General features: G+C 37.7%; 1 protein-coding gene across 1 annotated transcript; it reads left to right on the top strand.

The window, feature by feature from the left end:
- The first annotated feature begins 435 nt into the window (after window positions 1–435).
- Window positions 436–24,846, top strand: LOC100890885 (transient receptor potential cation channel subfamily A member 1). The gene is made up of 27 exons (XM_030985113.1): window positions 436–1,094; window positions 4,369–4,528; window positions 5,526–5,707; window positions 6,428–6,535; window positions 6,965–7,073; window positions 7,401–7,498; window positions 8,192–8,364; window positions 8,849–8,897; window positions 9,425–9,539; window positions 10,033–10,196; window positions 11,044–11,126; window positions 11,532–11,693; window positions 12,289–12,400; window positions 12,750–12,919; window positions 13,541–13,685; window positions 14,375–14,458; window positions 14,763–14,833; window positions 15,970–16,150; window positions 17,442–17,549; window positions 18,643–18,809; window positions 20,482–20,542; window positions 21,069–21,140; window positions 21,683–21,859; window positions 22,503–22,571; window positions 22,928–23,041; window positions 23,921–24,024; window positions 24,681–24,846. The coding sequence occupies exons 1-27, from the start codon at window positions 579–581 to the stop codon at window positions 24,796–24,798; spliced, it is 3,672 nt and encodes a 1,223-aa protein (XP_030840973.1). The 5' UTR covers window positions 436–578; the 3' UTR covers window positions 24,799–24,846.
- Window positions 24,847–24,902: the final 56 nt, after the last annotated feature.

The following is a 24,902-nucleotide window of genomic DNA, read 5'->3' as shown; positions in this document are numbered from 1 at the left end:
AGGACCATGACAGCATTAAAATTAAGAGACAAACGTATTTGTTACGCGTTTCTTCAGGATACTCGCGTTCATCTCATTCACTCTCAAAACTGACGAAAGTGAGGATGAGAATTGATTTTGTCTTCTCACCGTTTGATTTCGATTGTGCAAACTTCAGAGGATAGGCAGGAGTGCTACAATTATATTTGTGGAAAAGGTAAAAAAAGAGGATACCGACAAGCCACATCTCGGACAGACTTCCTCAAGATCGGGGAATATCTTCACGAAGTGATTGAATTTTAGAAAAGGCGAATTAGTTGGACTCTTTCGGGAATTTTGTTTGCGTCATTGGTCATCTTTAGCTCATTAATTTCATTAATGCAGTTTTAAAGATCTTTGTACCAAAGAATATAAGTAGTCTCTGGCTCCATTATAAGGCGTGTTTGGAATAGTTGGTGGCAGTTTTAAACAACACTTCGATGATATGCAGAATGTTGGTTGTCTTAGCTTGACTTGTGAAATATAATTGTCCTTAACTTGATAATTACGATAAAGTGGTTAAGAAGGTTGAAAGTGTGATTCAAAATCAAGATTTCCAGATGTCATCGTCGAAAATTATTCTAGAGGACAGCGAACTAGCAGCACTTTATGCTGACCTCATGGCTTCACCAAAAGGCAAATTAAGCACCATCACGACAGTAACTTGTGAAGTGAGTAAAGATGATTCGACCGAGGCATCGACTTCGCCCGCGGTCATCGACGACGACGACGTTGGTTATCATGACGCATTCGATAAGGTAGACGACATCGAAAACGCCTCGCCTCGAAAGGAAGATGCGACCCGCCCGAGCCCATGGAGAAAGTTCGGGGGCAACGGCGAGAGTAACAAGGCGAGGGTGATGTTCAAGGCGGCTGCGTTCGTCTCGGGCGCCGCCGCTCAGCGTCGTTTTCGTAAAGCGAACAAGCCTTCGAGGTCGAAGAGAAACCAAGTTGCCAGCGAAACGTCATTGCATTATGACTGTGAAGAAATGAAGGAGGTCTTCCAAAAAGAGGATCACCTGTCGGGTGTCGGCAAGAGCTACACAAGACTTGGTTCTGTCATGAAGCTTTCTGAGGTGAGTGTTGGCTAGGTTTTTGGGTCGGTAAAGCAATGCGAGTATAGACAATAATTTCCCGCATGAAAGATTAATGTTACAACGAAGGTAGTGTTATAGTTTTAAAGGATGAAATTGAATGTAAAAAAAAGAAGAAAAACATTAAATGTGGAATTTTGGGTGTTCACGCTTGTATTTCTTCAAGAAAAGACTGCAGAAGTAAAATCCAACCCTACTTTCAGACCTTACTGCCTATTTATACATGTTTCCAATAGTATCTGGGAATTGACGACTGTTACAGCCAAAGTCAAACTTGAAAGCCTTAGAAAAATACGATAGTGAAAATATTTACTTAGTAAGTTACATTATTGATTTAACCTTTTGAATGATGTTTGATTGCATGAATTACAAAGACCGGTGTGTTTACCCCCTTCCCAGCAGTTACGGTGACAAGAGGGACGTGTCCCCAAATGAGTCTCTATAGCAATATAGATTTGCACGACGTTAACGTGGACCGCTACGTGAGTTAAGGGAATGTGACCTCCTTTTAAGGCACTGCCAGGCACTGCCCTTGCCTTAAAAGGACGTCACATTGTCTTAAAAGGCTGTCTCACGTAGCGGTCCACGTTCACGTCGTGTAAATCTAAAAGTCCCTGTTGTTTAAAGGGACTGTCACTCGGCCATTTTCAAAGGAACGGTCAAAAACAAAAGTGTTAATAATTATACCAGACTTGGTGGCTTACAATGATGCACAGGTTTAGGATTCCGAATGAAAGTTCATGTTGCTTGGTCGCTACGTTCCCCCGCAAATGTGTATTTCATTCAATTCAATTCATTCTTTCCACACTGCGATACAAATGACAATAAGAACATACAAAATAACCTATAGGCAAATAGCAATGCAGTAAAGGTAAAAAGAAATTCAAGAACAATACAAGGTATAGTGCGAAATAACAATAAATAGAAAGACCAAAAAACATATCAAAATGCAAAGGGACAAACAAAGGCCAAATGCCTATCACAGGCTTGTCCCCTTAAATATAAGGTACGTAATGATAATAAAGTCTGTTAAATGTAACGTAAATAATATGCAAATATTTCGTGTTCGATCACAACGTACAATGAGGAAACTGCCCATAATTTCTATCCTGCGAAGTGTAAGAATCATATTATGAGATGAGAACTCCCCCGCCTCACCCCAACTGATAGCTCCCCCGCTCTAAAAGCATAATGTTCTTTAAAAAAGCAATTCGATTTTTTTTTTTAAAGCTCTAAGATAATGTACTCAAATAATGTTTGTAAATCTTGCCCAAATTTTCTATCAAGACTATATTAGGATTACGATAGGTGATTGAATGTGCTTTAAATTATTTTTCATTACTACATGTACTACGATTTTGTTTTTCTTCCTCGAAAAGACAAACAAAAATTGTATCACAATATGCAATTGTGGAGGGGGACCGGGGACGGTGCTTTCTTCACAGACCCATCTTCTGTTTTGTTCGCTTTGATGTTTTCCCCACCCCGGTCGTGAAAAAGACGTCGGCGACCCTCGATGGTATAGGTTCTTGACATGTGTCACACGCATGCTCTGTCTAAAATGAAGACGTAGTAGTCATATAACTCATATTAAAAATGTAGAGCCATCCAATTTCTAGAACCAATTTTAATTCCTGCATGTTCATATTTGTCTTATTGCCAGTGCCAACACCATTTAGATCTATACTCAGTCTTGTGTAAATAGAGCTTGAACCATTAGGCCACATCCGTCCCTTGTCTTCCCCTCAAAATATTAATGAATTTCTGCTCCGTCTAATCAAGATCAAATGGGAAACTTACCAATAACGGAAACCTAGCTCTTTCAAATTCACCTCATGATCAGTAGGTGTCATTAGTGACATCAGCCCTGATTAAATCCCCATTGTCTTGTATTTGTTTAGCTGTCTTCTATTCCTTTTAGCGCGTGACTTTGCAATCCTTTTTGTTTTTTTCAAGATCGGAGAAATGAAAAGTGGTGGCGAAAGTAATCGATCAAGTACCAAATAATGGAAACGTTACCACGCGCTTGCGTGAGGCCATTAAATGCATTGTTCACGTAATCATTTGCGGTGTGAAAGAAATTACGTCAACGTTGTCATTATGACATCGGGGTAATATTGTATGATGTATAGCACTTTATAATTTATGCATGACATAGCACATAATTATCTTTGCTTACAATAAGAAGAAAGAGAATCAGAACATGGTTTTAAAACCCAAACTTTCAAGCGAAAGAAAGTTCTAAAGAAAATAACAATGAAGTAAGTCAGGTGAATAACTACAAACAATACATTTATATGTCGATAGCTAATGCTACGGTCACAGAGGTTCGTACGAATATCCCTGTTTTTCCATTGCCTTTCCGAATTGACCTCCATTGTCTGAAAATCGTTCGTACGGCATTCGTAGCAGTTCGTAATGGCATTTGTGACCGAGGGTTAAATAGAAAATGTTTGAAAGTCTTTACTTTGTTTCTTTTTAACATTGTGTACTCAAGAAGCGAGGGTCCATTATCTCAAAATTCAAATGGGCAATGGCGGATCCAGGTGGCACAGGGGCACCTCCCCCCCCCCCTCTTATGACGCACGTCGAGTGATATCTTTTTGGTCTCTCATGATGTACTTATAAATCATTCACAGTTCAATGGGATGGAGGAGTTGATTTAAAGATACTATGTCCCTCTTGCAGCCATCATCAAATTCTGTAGAACTTTGCAGGAATTATGAATATGCCATGTAGGTCCTATTTGTAAATTTCAAACGACATCAGTGTCCCAATATTCGAATTATGCGAGGAAACCCGTTTACTTTTCAGACTTCCCTATCAGACACTATTGAGTGACTGACTGACATCTTTCTTTCTAAATAATAACATACATAAAATGAGCTGTAATGTAACAGGTATATGAGCATTTTTGTCTGCATTAATAACCCACTACTAGTAATGGTCAAAATTAAACCGATTGAATCTTTATCCAGCACAAAACATACGACCATTTGATCTGAAATCAGACTATTACTTAGGTGATTGCAATCACTTAATATGTCGATTTGACAACTAATTAGGTCGTTATTTTCCCACAAAAGGCTATTTTCAAACCCTTCTTGATTTGAGAGAATTTCTAAATAAATATTGTCTTTCAAATGACGTTGGAATTTAATATTTTTGACCTGCAAAAAGTGGAACATAGTACCTTTAATATCATGTATTGAGGTTTAAATAGAATTGTTAAAATGTCTTTTTTGCTTTACCCTAGGCCGTTCGGCGGGGGAATGTCGAAGAAGTAAAATTGAGGTTGGCAGATAGCAAAGACGCTCTACTCAATAAGCTGGACAGGAACGGACTGAGTGCTCTCCATCACGCATCGGCTTCTAATCAAATCGCTGTGATGAAAAGACTGCTCGAGCAGAAAGCAGGTAAGCCCTCAGTCACACCGCCAAACAGACGTCAAACCGATTCCAAACAGACCGATTTTTACCATGGCGGATAATACCGCAGACAAATCGCCAAACTGACTCTAGACGGACCGATGTTTCGCCATCATATCTCAGTCGTGTCAGTCACACCGCCAAACCCACGCCAAACCGATTTCAGACGGACCAATTTGGCCAGGGCGAATAATACCGCAGTCATTACGCCAAACCGACTCTGGACGGACAAATAAATTGGCTCTAAACCGATTCCAGACGTACCGATTTTGGTCGTTGGAGACGATCTAAATTTTGTTTGGTCTATAGTCGATCTGGTGTCGGTTTCACTGGTGTGACTGAGATTTTTTACAATCTCAGTCACACCGACAAACCGGCTCCAACCGACTCCAGACAGAACGACTTTTGATCTTTGCGGGGAATGTTATTTTGTTGTTGTTCGGTCTTTTGTTCGGATGTTCGGTGTTCGAGTTCTTTCAAAATTTCTAAGCATCACTCGTTGTAAAGGCAACGCTGATGAACCGTATTTAATGGGCATGCCAATGCCCTCAAAAACTACATACCTGCTCTGCGTCCAAGTTTAGTAACTTAATCACAGGTCATCGTACCACTATTATTACCAAGTGAGAACAGTACAAATAAATGTGAAATTTGAGAATAAGGGTGAAAAAGAGGGGAGAGAAGAGAATGTGAAAGATAACGCAACGAGAAGACATCACAACCCTCTTCCACATTCTCTCCTAATAGGTGCACTTGTAAATTTGCATATCATCCAACGAGAACGAATATTTTTCTCACCCCATGGTGCCATTATGTCATCAATGGCTCGGCCAATAGTACGCCACTGCCTCGATGTGTTCCATAAACTAGCTTAATTACCCCCCACCCCCTCCAAAAAAAAAGTATAAAATTAATGGTTGTGCTTTGACCAGAAGACTAATGCCAAAGTCGTTAACTCTCAAATTTACCCTTTATCTATTCAAAGAAATCAACATCAGAACGACAGACGGGAATTCGTCAACTCCCCTTCACCTTGCAGCCAAGAAGGACAGCGTTGAGGCCGTCAAACTCCTCTGCGTTCACCGAGCCAACATCGAGGCACATCAGACCAACGGGTGGACGCCCCTACATGTCGCCGCTAGATACGGGTCGAGAGAGATGATAGAGGTAAGTAGTTGATCCGGTCGACAGATTTACGTAATCCTCTACAGTTTCGATGTTATATTCTATTTTTATATACCTTTATTTATTTCTCTATATCGTCTCACTTTGTTTTGTATGAAGAGCATTTCTACTTTGATATTGATTTCTATTGGTTTTTATTTCAGAAGATGGGATTGGTTTAGTTTTAAAGCCACTGTTGATAATTTGTTACGACGTATTTATGACAATTTAAAATACAGTATAATTTTATGCACTCAGCCGTTGATACAATAATCTTATAATATGGATTGCCGGAGAAGTTGCATGGAATTTCTATCAGAGAAAGTAAAGTTTCTAGAATGTCTCCTCGCAGACGTGTGGAAGACGGTTAGGCTACAGTCAAGACAAAACTGAACAAGTTGAAATGTCATAACAAAATATTTGGGCAATAGTGAGGGAATGATATCATCAGCTTGCTAATTTTCATACAGCCTATGTGATACCGTGGACCTACCACGTGATATATATCACTTTTTCATGAAATTATGTGAAACTTAAAAATTCCATAAATTTCTTATCTTTCGTCCGATTTTGATGACAAATTAACCGTTTGTTTAATGTTCCCTATTTATTCAATTCAAATTTCAAATGGGTCGGACATCCCCTTTGAATTCTGGATTTTTAACTTCATGAATAGCATAATACAATACTGACATATAAACACATCTTCATCATTTTGTGTAGGTTATGCTTGATTTCGGAAAGGCTGACGTCAATTCTCTCGACCATGACCTCATGTCACCTCTTCACGTTGCAGCAACCAAAAGAGACACCGATATTTGTTTAGCATTGGTAAGCATTTGTAGCGGTTTTAAGTTTTAAAAGAAAATGGAAATTGGCTCTTTTTCTCCACACCAAAAATTATTTGTTAAGAACATGTGACGAAGAAGAGAGTCTGTCGGGGGGGGGGGGGGGGGGGGGGGGAACAAATTCGATTTGCCAAAACTGGTGAATACTATTTTGGATAAAAAACCCAAGAGCACACCGCTTGCTTTTACCGTTGGTATTTGTATTGTCTGGTCGTATAGCGAGCAGATGAACCCATTTGCAATGTGTCTCGTATGGTCCACCTACATTTACTTTGGCAGCAACTTGGTTTTTCAAATTTCCTCAGATTAAAGTCGAACCGTCAAAATATGATGTTAATTTATGGACACGAACGCAGTACATCTTTTTCTTTTCCTTTTTCTTTCTTTCATTTTTCATTTCTTCTTCTTTCAGATAAATCGTGGAGCACTGCTGCAGGCTATGGACAAACACTCGGCCACGCCCTTAATGGCTGCCGCCTCCGTAGGCAACGCAGCCACCGCCCAAATACTTATTGAAATGGGTACGTAATGAGCTATGTTTCAAAAATTGTTGCAATGACAATCAATAACTCCTTTCAAAGCAATGTATTTTTTTAAATTGAATATAACATTAACGATCAACAGGTTTGGTAACCTCAATGTCATGTGATAGATTGTACCTATCTTGTTATTATATTATTAAATGGAGACAAAATGATAAAGTAGATAATAAAATAGTAGGCCTATACTGAATATATTGATTGATTGATGGTTGGATAGATGGATGGATGGAGAGAATGATGGATTAATTGATATATTGATTAATTGACTAATTTTTTCCCTCTTTTTTACGAACTCTTCATTTGTAGCTCCGAAATGTGGAATAAAGGTGGCCGATTATTTGAGGGACTACGACAACGAGGAAAACTCCGTACTTCACATCGCCGTCAGGAGTAGGAAGCTTGAGGTACGCTAACCTATATCACAGCATGACAACTGTCTTATGCCTTATGTGTTATGTGTTATGTCTTATGCCGTATGTCGTATGCCTTATGTCTTATGTATATGTATTATGCCTTAATATGTCTTATGCCTTATGTCTAATGAATCATGCTTATGTCTTAATATGCCTTTATATCTTAAATGTTGGTGTGTTGTGTATTATGTATTATGTCTTATGATAGTGACACTTCAATGTAAGACTGCGAAGGACTGCACAATGTCAAATTGATATCGTTAACGAAATATGAATGCAAAATAAACAGCGCAGACATTGTGTTGAATCACTGTTCATGGGTTGAATTACCTTCACAAAACTGATTATCGAATTAATAGGGCTATCAAAATTACGCCCGTGTGCAATGGGCGTACATTGAAGTAGCACGTAGATTTAAAGTTTATCTGTACTAGTTTATAGGAATGATTAGACCACTCTGCAAGGTCACTGGACAGGTGGTTATCTCATCAACTCAGTTCTCAATTAACATAAGAAAAAGCGGATCATGGGGGACCAATGGTCACCGGTTAGGCATTGTTTTCTATATAGAGGGAGCAAGTAGCTACAAGAAGGACAGTGTGGCTTTAAAATCAAGAGCATTCTTACATAACCTACAAACGTACAACTGCTGATCAAAATGTGAAATATGTATTTCTTTTACAGTTGGTTGAACTGCTCCTCCAACATGGCGCCAATGCAAATGAACAGAAATCGAATGGGGCCTGCCCGCTTCATGAGGCCGCGGTCACCGGGGCAGAGGACATTGCGCATGCGCTCTTGCGCTATGGAGCATCCATCCTGATGGAAGATGACGAAGGAATGACGTCACTGCACAGGTGAAAATCGTTTATAGCATTATTGATTCCAAATTTAATTTCACTTTGGCGAACATTTAACCTCAGGGGTTTGTTTCATCCGAATGCTAGTGCACTTCAATTAAAAATGGAAGTAAAATTAATATTCACAATCTGAGGTTTTCGGTAACACCATGTGGTAGACTTACTGAAAAAGGTTGTTGAATTATTTGTTCGTTAACAGAACCCGCTTATGGTGCGTTTAGAGGAATAAGTATAAGAGGAATACCAATAATTCTTTTTAGAACTACATTCTTAATTTTTAACTCTTCAAATTTAATCTGTTCACAACCTTCTCAATCTCGACCATTCGAGCATTTCTTCATTCAAATCATCCAGTCATTCCAGTCATAAAGCGAGTATCTATGAATTTTTGAAAAGTCTAATTCCCTTTCAGGAAAAGAAAATAGTTTCTTTTTAGGACTTACAAAGATCTTTTTTGTTCGTTGTTTTTTTCTTCAAACAGGGCTGCTATGCATGATCGATGCAGAATGATCAATTTACTCATCAAAGAGGTAAACAAAAAAAATCTAAGAATATTCTGATTTCATTTAACTACATAGTACAGAGAGAACATGAATTCGCTATTAAAACTCTAATCATAATAGAACAGTTGAGTAAAAGTTCAGTTTCTTAACTAAAACAGCTGCTTGACTAGTTTATAGCTCCTCAAATAATGTCAAAATGGATCTATTTCCGAAATGGGTATGAATTCTTGCAAAACATGAACGGCAATATTCTATCTTCATGACCAGGGGAGGGGATGAGGGCCAATCAAGTGGAAAATGATACGTTCTAAATATACACATTCAATTGAAAATATATTAGAAGCCACCGATTCCCCCCCCCCCCCGGAATCTGGAATCGATGCCCTGTAAATACCGTACGATTAGGCCAGCATATAAACATAAATACTTTTGACATTACATGATTAGACCTCGTACATGTTGTATACGTGAGTCAGCGATATCAAGACAAATAGTTAACAATGCCCAAATATCCGAAAAAGAGTCGTCATAAATTAATAATTTCTTTCTGATAGGGAGCGGAGATCGAAAACCGTGACGACTATGGTTTCACACCCCTGATCTGTGCTGCGTGGAAAGGCCACAAGGGGGCCGCGTCAGCTCTCTTTTCGTACGGGGCCGACATCGAAGGTTGGTTTCATCTTATTCCCACTAAAATAATCAACATAATTCAAATTCGAAATCGATGATTACTTATTTCGATGAACCCTGTTTTCATACGCTGCCGACATACCCACTGTATATAGGCCTTAACAATGCGTTAGGTTGATTCTTCAAAACTCTTTGCGATCATGTTGACTGTAAACATCGTGATAACCCCGCGAAACGTAATGTCATGCCTGAATGAATATTAAGTTTGAAACTAATGAGAGAGAGTGTAATCATTGTGAAAGCCTTTTTGTATGAGCGGAATCGTAAACATTACGAAACTACCCTGACTCGTGATTATATGCCCAATTGAAAACGTTGATAGCAATTTAAATGAAGAAGACTAACCAATGTGAACACCCCGTGAAACGTAATTGCATGCCCAAATGAAGATTTTTTTTGAGAGAAAAAGAGCGAGAGAAATTTTGAACGGCCCTTAAAACACAGTTTTATTCTCAAATGAACATTTTATTAGCGATGGATGAGAAATCGAGGACTTGCCTTCACTGGGCGGCAGAAAACGACCGACCGGACATCATCGAACTCCTAATGGATCACGGAGGTGAGAAACTAGTCAACCATCTCGATAAGAACGACCACACGCCACTGTACTACGCAGCCGAAGTTGGTGACCTGGAGGTAAGTTTAATAGAAGGAGGTCATTATGAAGTTGCAATCAATAATTGCAAAATTACAATCTTCGATTACTCGTGCCGCTTTAAAGCGTTTGTGTGACCTTTAAATGGGACGATGGGAGCGATATATTCAATAGGGGTGCTAAGGGCAGAGATGCCCCGTCAATTGTGAATCTAATATTCTGCAGCTTCTTTGACAAGCAAAAAGAAAGAGAGAAGTCGTTAAAACATTATTTGGGATACCTGTCCAATGCAAAATACCTGGGATTTTTATTCATCAGTGCCCTCTAAAAATAAGGAACACCGCCGACTCTTTTATTCAGGGGAGCGAAAAGGAAAACAAAGCCAGGGCCCTGCAGCAACACAAGCAAGATGATTAATCATCGGGCACATCTATTACAAAAGTACAGAAGATTCATTTCAACACCTACACTGTACGTCTTATTATGTTCTCCTTTTTTTGTATGTCTTTGTCATATTAAATGTATCTGTTCCTTTCTTGCTGAAGTATCAATAATGACATGTAACAACAACAATAATGATTTGTCACCAGAATTAACATATATAATCTAATTTTGCACCAAGCAATTTTATTCAGGGGAGCGAAAAGGAAAACTTGGCCAGTGTCCTGCAGCAACCCAACCAAGATGATCAATCATCGGTCACATCTATTAGAAAAGTGGAGAAGATTCATTTCAACACCTACGTCTGTTCTTTTGTTTTGTTTATGTTTTTGTCATAATGTCTCTGTTCCTTTCTTGCTGAGGTATCACTAATGAGATGCAACAACAACAACAAGAGAAATTTGTCACAAGAATTAACATGATAATCTAATTTTACATCAACTGCAGATTCTAAAATTGTTGATCAAAAATGGTGCCCAGCTTGATGTCCGTGATACGACGGGAAAGACGGCTCTGCATGTAGCCGCCAAGTAAGTCTCATTTCCCCCATGATATAGCTGCAAAGTAATTATTCTGAATTTAAGTTTAAACCTTTACATCTCATAGAATAATATAATTTTAGTAAAATGCAGAACGTATTTTAAATCCGCAACACAAGCTACACAAACAGTCAGAAGACCACGACGTGGAAATTTGAAAAAAGAAAGAAAGAAAGAAAGAAAAAGACGATAATTTTAACTATGATGATGATGACGATGATGGTGGTAGTAGTGTTAATAATGGTGATGTTGATAACGGTGGCAGTGATAATGATTATGAGGATGAGTAAAATGAGAAGTGGAATGGTGATGATGATACTGATGATGGTGATAATGATGACGAGGAAGAAAACGAAGATTGTAATGATATAACCCCCCCCCCCCCTCTCCTATCAGGTTGGGGCGGCAGGCATTTTCTGAGGAGCTACTTCGCCTCTGTCCTCGGCTGTTAACCGAGGAGGACCTCCAAAGCCAAACACCGCTTCATCTGGCTAGTAGCAACAGACATCATTACCTCGTGCAATCACTCCTACGATCTGGCTCTGATGTCTCTAATAGGTAATGCTCGTTGTACACGAAGTGTCATTTTTCACTGACGCTATCTTTTGGCGCATCATGAGAAAGAGACATCGTGTATTAAAACATGAATGCAAAATAAATGCGGCAAATATCGCTTTGAATTATTGCCTACATAGGTTTTTTAAATTAAAAGCGTAGATAATAAAGCAGTTGAAATGACGCCTCGTGTGCGCGGAGCATAATAATTATCCGATCCCTTTAACGTATGATCATCTTAATATTCTAAAGTCAATCTTGAATTCTGGTAATGGAATAACATTTTGAAACAAACTAGCTTAATCATGTTGAATTCTTTATTATGCGGTATATGGGTGGTTCGGACCAGTAAGATATAATTAAACAAATGAAAACTTTAATACTGGCGACCATGTTGGCTGAAAAGCACTATACATTTTGAGACTGTGTCTTAAAAAAAATATATAGGTACTTCGTGACACAATGCCCTTTGAAAAACTTCCTTAACTTTCACTTCGACAACACTAAAGCTGCAAAATGCATCAAAGTGATTTACAATCGAGTCTTCGAATCCATTCAATCTCTGAAAATAACTATGACGTTTGTCAAATAAAATCAGGGACGGAGATTACAAGACATCATTGATGTTGGCAGCATCTAACAACGACGTCGAGACCATGGTCGTTCTCATCGAAAACCACGCCGACATCAACGCTGTCGACAGCGACAAGGTGAGTTACTTTAACACTGTGTAAAGATTACAGTTATTACGATCTGTTCTATACAACGAGGATGAGTTTTTGATGTTACTGCAGCCTACATGTTCGATAGGCTAGTACAGATAACATTTATATTAATGTTCATAATAACCTGATAGATTGTCATAAATTACTAAAGGCATTGGAATAATCCATATATGTTTCTTACCTCGTGTTATACCGTTGCATTCTCTATAATCACAACAACTATGAATTCATACAGAACCTCTAATAATGATTGATCAACAATTTTCTTCACGAATGATATAACGAACGCGGCCTAAATTGTAACACGAAATTTAACATCCATCCCCTTTCGAAGAACACCGCCCTCCACATGTGTTGCCTTAGCAACGCGACTGATGCTGCCAACCTGTTACTCGTGAATGATGCCGACCTCACCCTCATCAACGACGATTCTCTCACCCCACTGCAACTGGCTATTGAGATGGATGCCAAAGATATTGCCACGGCTATCATTCGAAGTGACAAGTAAGTACAGTCAAACCTGTCTTTAGCGACCGCCCAAGGGAAAACACACAAAGTGGTCTTTGTAGACAGGTTCCTTTAGTACATGTTTCAATGAGAAATAATTTTCAAGGGGAACAAAAAATGTGGTCTTTGTAGACAGGTGGTCGCTGCAGCTGTTTTGACTGTACATGTTTTAGGCTATAGTTATGTTATAAAAATCTTGAAGGGTTCATTTTAGAACGATGTCTTACCTTAGTCTGAGGATAAAAATGGACTGATGGGGGAACTAGTTAAAAGTCTAGTTTCAGTATTTTCAAAGGATAAACATTTTTATTAACTTGACATCAATCAATGAAGTGAAGATATTCATGACAATTTTTTTTATTTAGGGTGAGCGTCTATATTGAGTAACTGTGATAGGGTACCTCATTTTTATTTTATCATACCCAATCGTTGCCAGGAATGGAAGAATCAAAACATTTACACCAATTTTTTGGGGGCGGGGGTCAGATCGTTGTCGCGGCCTATCTTAGGTATTTTTTTCAAAAACCCACATTTATCGACATGTCTACGTGTAAGTAATTTTTTCTTTCCTTCAAAACTAGTCTACCTTTTAAGAATGATATTATTTTCTTGTTGAAGGTGGGACTCGGCCATGTCAGCCCGTAATCAGGAGAAGTTGACACCCATGAAGGCACTCATTGAAAAGCTCCCGGATGTCGCCATGCTAGTCTTCGATAAATGCGTCGAGAAGTCGGATCTGCCACCCAACGATCCCCGTTACACGGTATGATACCATTGAGCCAAAATAAATGTACAGATAAAATAATCACGATAGGCTTACATTTAATTTCAGAATATCCGCCGACATAATAATGTCTAAAATCCATTTTTTAGGGGCGATATAAGTGCACTTAAAAATTGAATGACCTATGTTCATTATGTTGTAAAGGTCATGCATACCAGCTGGAGAGAGTATTTTAATTGTTTAATTGTTTACATGAACATATTTATTCGAAAGTCATAAGTCCAAACTATTTGATAGTCATAAGGATATCAGACGGGACATTTCTTTGCCAAAATACAGTAATCACGCATAATTTCTGTATACCAGATCGATTCGAGCTGTTGAAGTCGAGTGGTTTACGCACTTGACTTCAAATGCAAAGGGCCGACATCGCAATAATGTCCTTTGGCAAGGCATTAATCTACATTTTCCAATCCATACCCAAAAGAGAAATGGGGACATAGTACGATGACGAAAGACTTTGTGTTAGCGATTGCCATATGCTCTCACGATGACCATTTCTGGTAGGAATACTCCCCAGGGAGTGGAAATGGTGATGAATCCGATAAACAGGATGATGACATACATTATATTTAAAGCGCTTAGAGACGGTATTTCGTATTAAGTGCTATATAAATCCCTATTATTATTATTGATTGATAAAATATTATTTATTTATATTTCCTCAGGTAACCTACAGCTTCAAATACATCGACCCTGGCCTTTCCGATGAATCTTTCAGGCATAACGGAGAAAGATATGCAGCTTTGGAGGTAAAGTACACCGTTGCCCACAGAGACTGAAAATTAAAAATTGATCACATTCTCCTCTCATAGCAGAAATTTATAAGAAAGAAAATGCAACAATGAACCCCTCAACTAACCCCAAACTCTTTCGGATGATGACGTTAAAGGTCGGTCCCCAGACGTAAATAATCATATCTGATTGATACACGTCTGTAAAATCCAAATAACACAAATACTGCAATTATTTTGTTACTTTTCTAATTTATTTGTTCATGTGGCCCTATATATACTCCTTTGAATTCAAATGACAAGTGATTCTGATCTTCAACAGACGATGTCAAAGTGTGGACGACAAGAGCTTCTGGCCCATGAACTCTCTCGAGGTCTGATCGACCGGAAATGGTGAGTATAATGTAGCAGATACCACTTAAAGGGGGTGTAGCATGACGAGACTACTCGTCTTTCCCGTGGCCTGACTCGGGGCCAATCGGGTATCGGACGACGCGACCGCAGTATTCACGCTCGTGCAACATACGCGAAACTGAAGCGTGAAGAGAACTTCGGTCTGTTTCGCGAACGCTTGCGCGCGCTGACCGTTATAATCAAGTCCATTCGTTTACGTACAGTTGTCCAAAAGAAGTCGTAGATGGCGTTAACCAGTATTCGCCATGCTACACCTCCTTTAAAACTCCTTTTAAAACTGACTCTCATCAAGCTCATTGGACTTTCGCATGGGCAAGGTGGATGTGTCTCGAGTGTTTCATCCTGCATTTTAATTCAAAGACACACTTTTATAATATAAAGGTCATTAACAATTTTGGAAGTAAAGAACATAATCATCCAAATGTAAATATCCTATGAACGGGTTCATGATGGGTTGAAAGTCCACCCCCCCCCCCCCCTTCGAGAGTATAGAGAGCAAAAATGTGATGAAGTCCGGATGATAAAATCCGGATTCTTCCTTTTCAGATCTCCGGAATGCATGATTACCAGCAATTTTTTTACCAGGTTTAAAGGCCCACTGCACTACTTGTAGCTACTTGCGCCCTCTATATAACAAACAATGCCTAATCGGTGACCATTGGTCCCCCATGATCCTCTTTTTCTTATGTTAATTGAGAGCTGAGTTGATGAGATAACCACCTGTCCAGTGACCTTGCAGGGCAGTCTAATCCCTCCTGTAAACTACGGCAGATAAGCTTTAAACAGTATGATGAAAGCCCTAATCTTCACTCTTTACCGCGTATGCCTGTGCAGTTAACAACTTAATTATTCATACCCTTACCACGTTTTGTATTTGTTTATGTATTCTTGTGTTACGAAAAGTACAAAGAACGAAAAACATACGAGGGGTAAGAATACTTTAGTTGTAAATTGTGTTTGGTTCCATATTTTATATACTTTTTCATTCGAGAGATCAATATTCATTTTAATCGTATAATTCCAATCATCTTCCTCATCAATCTTTGCAGCTCCTTTGATCAAACTTCGAGATACCATCAAAGATCAATCCTCTTTTTTTAAAAATTTGCTTTCAGGAATATCTGTTCCAGATACGTCTTCTACACGCACTTCATCTTATACTTCCTATTCGCGGTTGCCATGGTTTTCCTGAGTGCCGTAGCTGGGCGGGAGTTGAGATACACAATGGACGGCATGTGCGCTCAGATCAATCTGACAAGCAGTTCTTACCTAGCATCAATCATCTATCAAGATCCGGTAATTCTAGCCTAATAAATTCATTTTAATTTTCAAAGGTAAGCCCCAGGCAGACATGAATTCAGATAGTGTTTTTGAGGGTTTAGCTAACAATAATTATACATTACAGGTGAATGGAATATTTGTATTGAGGCACTTCACAAAGACGTAAGCTTTAGATTTGGTTACATTACGCAAATATAATAATAATAATAATAATACTTCACAATTATAACGCACCTGGTACTTTATTTTTTAGGCGCAGTATATATTATTACCCAGTTCATCGGATTCAGGCTTACCCGCACACAATGTATGCACATTCTCCACTCCCTGGGGAGCATTCCGGTCAGTCGTACCCATTTAACACCTGCGTGGAGAGTCTTGCCAAAAGACATTAGGGACTTTTAGATTGAGTGGATGAGAACACGACGAACGCCGACTGATCATGCGTGTCAACGTACTCAACTGCCCATGTTGACTACAATTAGAAATCTTTTAGATTGCACTAGACGATATACATGCATGCAGGAAGTAACACTATGAACATGACGGACAATAGACCATTTTCGTAATGTAACCAAATTTAATGCACACACGTCTTTGTGTAGTGCCTCAATACAAATTATTTCATTCACCTGATAAGAATAATAGTAATTCAATAGTCAGAATGCAAACTGCATATATCAAGTGTTGCTAGGTAGGTCAAGCCATAATGTTTGTCCAACCTGGCAACTACTAATGTATGCAGTTTGGATTATGTCTATTGAAATACTATTATTCTTACCCGGTGAATGAAATAATTTGTATTGAGGCACTTCACAAAGACTTTATGCATTAAATTTGGTTACATTACGAAGATGGCCTATTGCTACATGGTAGAATATCCCTTCACTGCTATTATGTAGAAATGTGTAGAACAGGTGAATATGCATGTGACACTTCTTCTACACATTTTTACCTAATAGCAGGGAAGGGATGTTCCTTTGTCTACCTAAGGAACTGTATATTTTATGCGCACGCGGCATATACTAGTACCGTACTAGATTTAGGAAAATCAAGGTTGACGCATTCTCGATCGCCAACTGAGACGACGTGACGCATGCGCAGTGCCTTAAAATGACGTCACACGTTGCAGTCAAAGCTGTCGACGTGCAAATCTAAAAGTCCCTATTACTTAGTGCCGAGGCGGGACTCGAAACCCGTACAAACGGTGATCTGCAGTCGATTGGCTTATCCACTAGACCACAACAATTCTACAGTAACAAAAACAATATTACATTGTATTCTATTGTTTCCATTTATTTTGCAGGACGGGATGTATTCCTATTCTGCAGTTAGTATTACCGTCGCACGTATCTACATCTTCTCATACTCCGTCGTATCTCTAGTATTCGAAATTCCCGAGCTTATGTTGAAGGTGAGCCCAGTTTGATGTTTTCGATTAGTTACAGCCAGCCTTATTTTATTCTACATATATTCTTTTGTCATGTGTAAAATTTGCAATGTTTTGTTTGTTATATTTGTGTAAAACTGCAAAAGAAAAAGAAAATCAAACAGAAATAAATAAATAAAATAAAATAAAATCAAGTATCCATTTCACAGAAACTGTTCCTTAAACATATTTATAAAAGTCATTCGATTTCCTTAAGTATGACAATTTGTATGTGCTATCAAGCATTGAAGCAATAATCGTTAGTATCCATTTTTTGGACGGGATTGGTATTTGGTGAAGAGGAGATAAGACATAGAAAAGGACAGATACAATTATGCAAATCAGGAGTGGAGAATATTATGTGAGAGTTACAACAAACACAAGAATATCATTGAATATTAGTAGAAAATTCAACAGACGAAACTAAAGAAATTGAAAAGTTATTATTCGTAATAACTTTTGGAAATACAGAAATGTTAAAAGCAATATATCGAAATAAGACCTAAAGAATGAAATTGTTGCTTCGAAGTTATGAATCTGATGGAATTGTGGAAAATGGGACGAGAGACTACCCTTGATAAAAGGTTAATTCGCGTTTAATTGTAATCTTATTGTTTCAACCCTCATTGCGATTTGTCTGAGTGAATATGATATATTTTCCAGATACCTTCACAAAGGCGTCAAACTATATTTGAGATTGAAAAAAAAACAGTGACATGTAACCTGGGGGTGTTTCACAAAGATCCTGATTTGAAATTATCTCTAAGGTGGACTTAACAATTATGGAAAGCCGTTAGCATCTTTGAAATATTTTGTAAAAGTTATTTCAAAAGGCATAAACTGTTGATCCAAATCATTTATATTTTCTATTACCAAGGAGATTTCACGTGCTTGATGTGGACTTAATGAAAAGTCAAAAATACTTGAATTTTTTTCTTTTGAATAGATTTTATTTCAAGGCTACAAATGGCCTCCCATGATGTTTAAGCCCAACTAAGAGTTAAGTTCGACTTCGGATCTTTGTGAAACACCCCCCCCCCCTGATGTACTTTGTTTTTCACCCTGCACACGTACACAGCGCTTGCACTTTCTCCTGGAGACTGGGAAGTACCTCAACATGGTGCTCTATGCCACAGCTATCCTCTACACCTACCCACCAGATCGGGTGCCCTGTATTCCAGAATACATGTTTGGGGTGATGGCCACGTTCCTAAGCTGGGTCAAACTCTTCTCGAACCTTAACGTGTCAGTGAGATCTTCTTTTTTTTTTTAATCTACTTGGAATTTGAAATATTATTCAAGTTATTTACTAACTGTGTTTAAAGATTAAAGATCTTAAGCTGGGTGAAGCTCTACTCGAACCTTAACGTGTCAGTGAGATCATTTTTGTTAATCAACTTAGAATTTGAAATGTTATTGCAGTTATTTACTAACTGTGTTTAAAGAAGATAAAAGATCTTAAGTTGGAAGAAGTTCTTCTCGAACCTTAACGTGTCAGTGAGATCATTTTTTAAAAATCTAACTTAGAATTTGAAATGTTATTGCAGTTATTTACTAACTGTGTTTAAAGAAGATTAAAGATCTTGAGATTAAAGATCTGGAAGAAGCTCTTCTCGAACCTTAACGTGTGAGATGATTTTCTTTAATCTACTTAGAATTGAAATGTTATTGCAGTTATTTACTAACTGTGTTTAAAGAAGATAAAAGATTTTAAGTTAGATTTTAAGTTGGAAGAAGCTCTTCTCGAACCTTAACGTGTGAGATCTTTTTAAATTTTAATATACTTAGAATTTGAAGTATTATTGAAGTTATTCACTAACTGTGTTTAAATATTTGTGTAATATGTGATGAAAATCAGTCGTTTCCAAGCATAAATTGTTTAAATGTAATTTCCAGGGACACAACATCAAGCGATAATATAATTTTGTAATGAAAGCATACAAACAAATGATGACAATAATAGCAATAAAAGAAGAACAACAAGAAGAAAGAAATGTCTGGGGATTGCTAAAAAGAAAAACGAATATCGAATGAAGTTTGCAATATCAAATGAAGTTTGCAATATCAGATAGAAGATGAGACTTGTTTGTAACTATGTCGATAAGTAATCAAAGCATTTTATGGTACAAAATAAAGAAGCACATCATAAATTAAGTCGAATTTTAAAGGAAAAGAGAAATCCACTAAAATCAATATCAAGTGACGTCATTCAGAACGACAATGGATTCTTCTTTTGTTGATCTTCTGGATATTGTAGAGTTAAAGGTCTCTTGTGGGTGCTGTTTTAGTCGACAAAATAAATATAGCGATATACCGACTCGGAGTTTGTATGAGAATAAAAACAATATCTGAAATGATTAAAATCGAAGAGCGGAAGCGGAGGTCTTCGTTTGTGATTGGAGATCGGAATCTTGAATAGTTTACCTGAAGAGCGAAGATGGCAGGAAGATATGAAAGAATTGTGCTTGTATATGTTATCGACAAACAAACATAGGCCGTACATCCATGGCCATGAAGAAGCATAACTTTAAGTCGTCTTTGAAAAGATCCTTGGCGGATCCAGGGGCCACATGGGGTATGTGCCCCCCCCCCCACCCGCCAATTCAAATTAAAAGATGATAGAAAGGGGTGAATAAAAAGGGGGTAGAAAAGAGGATGTTAGAAAAGGAGAAGAATGACAGAAATAAATTGCTACTCATGTTTATGTGACTCTTTTTTTGGAGGGAGGGGTGGTTGCTTGTAAAAGAATTTTCGAATACTTGCCCGCTTTTCCCTGTCAGAGGATTCTGGATCCGCTACCGATAAATGTATACCGTCTTGGAATTGCAATTAAATACGATTAAACCGGTCAACAAATGGATGCTCATATTTTACCTTGGATATTCTTTTCTTCCTTTCATTTAATTGAATCTTACAGGATCGAATCGCTTGGTATTTACGTCCTGATGTTCTTTCAAACTCTACTTACACTCTTAAAGGTAAAGGTTGTGTGGTTCATGTCTAGTCGGTTCGTATTTTTAAGAATGTTTACAAATTATTGTCTTCATTGTTCAATATGAATAATACCTGCTTTGCAAAGTGAAATGTAAACGAATGGCTTTTTGAAAGATTTGAGTGGGAGGAGGGTATGTCTCGACCTTTTTCATCTGGTAATTAAATCGCTCCGTTATTCCATGACTACATACGGGCTACATACATTTATTGCTCTGTCTTTCTGTCTTTCTCCTGAGTTTTATGGTCTAAGAGTGTTTCTTTAAAGGAAGTGCATCCGGTTAGCCGGGTAATAATAATATATATTAATATCTGTAAAGCTCTTAGAGACGATTTCTTATTAAGCGCTTCTTAACTCCACATTTGTTATTACATGTCTATATATATGTCTATATATGTATAGTATTTGTAAGAAGTTAATCTTTTCAACTTATGGTACAGTGTAACATAAAAGAAATACATGTAATCGAAATTGAATGACATATAGGCAACTTTCTCTTTCTCTAATCTCAGGCGATGGCAGTATACCTTGGTTTGATCATGGCCTTCGCCGTATCTTTCACGATGTGTTTACAAGGGAAAGTGGTAAGTCTCCCAATAAAAATGATAACCATTCAACAAATCATCCGGTTCAGACGCATGATTCTTGATTTCATATAAAGCATGGCATCGTGATCTCGAGCGTAAACATTGCGAATGATCCGATCAGACTCGAGTTATTCAGTATTCTTACAAAGTAACTCTGCGGTTGTCTGATGGTTTATTCAAAAGGTCGAAGCTTGCACGCAATGAATGGCGTATTCATAGAGGCAAATTGTGCAATTTTAATTTATAATATGCATGTAAAGAAAACCTTTTTTAGATATACATGTAATGCAGAACTTTAAACGAATGTGAATGGAAAAGCACTTTGAAATTCTTGTTTTTTTAACTATATAAGGTATGTTTTTATATTTCGCGTTTGATGCATAAGATGTTCATTTGCATATTTTGATATACACTAACTTCCAAACTTTATACCATGATGCATGCTTATCTAAATGGCCACTATTCCGAGCTACATCTGACACTATTATCAGTAATCAATTACAATAATTCTTGTTTTATTTGTATTCCTTGTTCCAAAGTTCGGCTTCACCGATGAAAGGCTTTCGGTGATCGCGACCTTCACGATGCTCTTGGGCGAAATCAACAGAGGGGACATCTTCAATGCACGTATCGATCTGGAGCCGTTTGCCATGCTCACCGAATTGATTTTCTGCATCTTCATTTTCTTAATGCCGATGGTTTTAGCTAATCTGACGGTATGGATGTATTCGTTGCCATAGCGATTAAGTGGCAGGAATGCCGGTATAGCAAATGTGGTGATGGTGATCAGGATGTGTGTTCTATAACAAATTGACAGTTAATATTTCCAGAAATCGAGCAATTTTCATGACCTTGAGATAATTATAGCCTGGCGCATCACCCATTAAATGAGAGAAATGTACGATGTCCGAGTAGACCAATGTCAAACTACAATTGGCTCTACAACAATGAAATAGTCTTTGATACCCTTTCTTGAAGAAAAAAAATATATAATTGGCCGTGTAATAGTAATATAATGGAAGCGAAGCGGAATCATGATGGACATGTGCATTATACTCTAGCTGATTTAATAGTGGGATGAAAAAATAAAATGGTCATGTCAAATTAAAACTGTTCAAATATTAATTGCGTTGTATTTATTTCACTGCGCTTAGATGAGATGTTACAGTAAGAGCATTTAAACATTTACAAAATATAACATTTAATTGTCTATTTACATGCTCCAAGTCAACCATCAAAAAGAACTTTTAATATCACTCTATATTTTTTTGTTAAAGCAAGCGTGAAGACTATTTTTTTTAGCCTTTTTGTCCGAATTAATATTTATTTAGGGATTCACCTTTTTTGCTCTTATTCCAGATTGGTATTTCTGTAGGAGATATTGATGGGATCAGGAAGGATGCAACACTAAAGATGATGGAGATTGAGGTAGGATTTATCATAAAAGGACCCTGGTGGTAAACATGTAATAGAAAATACAGGATTACCAATCCATTTGTAATGACCTTCCACTGAGCTAAATAAACGAATACGTCTTTCCCATTTTGATTGTGGAGAGTCGTATACGGTTCTAAAGGACTGAACCAAATTACTGTTTAAACATACCGCATATAAACGTACGTTTTTAATGTTAGATGTTTTATTTTTTAAAACTCGCATAAACATGAAAATGGAAAGCCAAATGATATTGATATCACACGCATATTTGTTATGTTAGATTATGAAAAGCTCACATAAACATGAAGAAGATAACATGAATGGATTGTTGTTTGTTTTCACTTCAGGTTGACAACATCTGTACTTTGGATAGGAAGCTACCGGTAAGAGTGCAACGGTACTATCATGAAGAAAAATACACGGCACGGCCAAATACAAAACTATGGGGCCTGTGGAAAAGCGTAAGTGTGGTGGTTTGATAGTTTTTGTGTATACCTGACTGCTATTAAGTAAACAACCAGGCATTAACCAGGATTACTACCTTACATAAAGGGCACTATAGCGCATCGACTTGGTTTTGAACCCGGGACCTCCCGGTGATGAGACCACTGCCCTACCACTGAACCATCGCACCTCTTTATTTTTTTCTTTCTAAGTTGTTCTTTCTCATCTCAGTAGTATTGACTTTCATTTCCACACATAACATTGTGTATACTCTACAGTCTACACGTTCCCTACGATTAGCTGAAGTTTATTACATAATTCCTGGGATGGTTTGAGATGTGAAAATGCTCAGTACGATAACTTATGATGGCACTTAATTAGGATCCAGTAGAAAAGCTGAACAGAACTGCTCCATTTTCGCGGAGGTGGGATGCATGGGTGCAAATTCGTTTGGTTAAAAAAAGGGGTATTCGACCTACCCCCCCCCCCCCCCCCCCCTCCGCCACTACATCGAGCTTCTCTCTCGAGTGGGCCCTGTAAACTTCATTACTACTATCACCGTCGCTATATCTGTATTACTACAAATTGTCTTGAAATTCATTCCTCAATATTACAAAGTTTCAATCCTTAATAAAATAAAATATTCCTGTTTTATGTGAACTCCAGCATCAATCTATTCCTACCAACAGCATAACGACTGTCATCGTTATTTTGCTACAATTCCATCATGACATAAATAAAATGAAAACTTCTGTCACCATTTTTTAAAAATAATTTAAGACCGTTTTGTATAGTGTGCTCAAGCACCAATTCATACAAAATCAAAACAGAGCAATTAAAATAATCATGGAGAATGACATGAATAATAACTTAATATTTCTCACCTTTTGATCCAGTTCAAGCGGGTGTTTTTCCTCATCAACGATGATGACGACCAAGCAGAGACGAGCTCGTCTTCGCAAGACGACACGATGTCGGAGTTGTCTGAGCACAGGGCTATGTAAGTAGAACAGCGTCTGGTTTAAGAACGAGTCACTGAGAATGTCATAGTGATAATACGTGTGAATAAAATGCAATGCTTTGTTGGAGCATAGAAATAATTAAGTCTGACAGTAGATCATTCTAAAATCATCCTCGATGTACTAAGTTACGAGTAAATTTATAATGCTAGGTATGTTCTCATGTTCACGTAACACAAAGTGAGTAGAATATAACTATCTTTGGTTGATAACGGATTTATAATTATGAGGATGCCAATATCTAACAAAGGAATAGCTCGGAATAATTAATTTAATTAAGTTTATTAATTTCCATAAAAATCACATTACAAGAACACATACATTTGCCAAAGGTACTGTAAATAACATGCAAAATATTTCACTAGAATATACACAAGTACATTACATAAGTACAAAGGAATAGCTCGGAATAGCTCGACTTGAGATTTTAAAATTTAAAATAGTATAGAAACAGCATTCAAATATACAATGTTCAGTCATGAATTGAGTTAACTGTTTGGTATTTGACACATCAATGAATCAGATAGCATATAGCATAATATTTAATAAATAATCAGAAAAGTAACTTGAACTTTAGAAAGAAAATCTAATCACAGATTGTATATCTTCTCTCTTTAACTTCTATTCCTATGTTCAGACTCAAGCTGTTATCAGTCCAGATGAAGAACCATGGTGACATTCTCAAACGTCTGGCAGAAAAGGAAGGCATCGATGTCGCCATCTTGACTAAAACATCAACAGTTAAAATGAGATAGTCGTCATAAAGTGTCGTGATTTTAGGTGTAGTGTGATTTTAGGTGTGCCGAATTATTGTACCAAGTGACAATCACTGCCTGCTCGTACACGAAAAGTCTCACTT

The sequence above is a fragment of the Strongylocentrotus purpuratus genome, unplaced genomic scaffold (genome assembly GCF_000002235.5).
Source record: "Strongylocentrotus purpuratus isolate Spur 01 unplaced genomic scaffold, Spur_5.0 spur5_scaffold_14, whole genome shotgun sequence".
Classification (NCBI taxonomy): Eukaryota; Metazoa; Echinodermata; class Echinoidea; order Camarodonta; family Strongylocentrotidae; genus Strongylocentrotus; species Strongylocentrotus purpuratus.
This window is presented reverse-complemented; position numbering and strand designations above follow the sequence as displayed.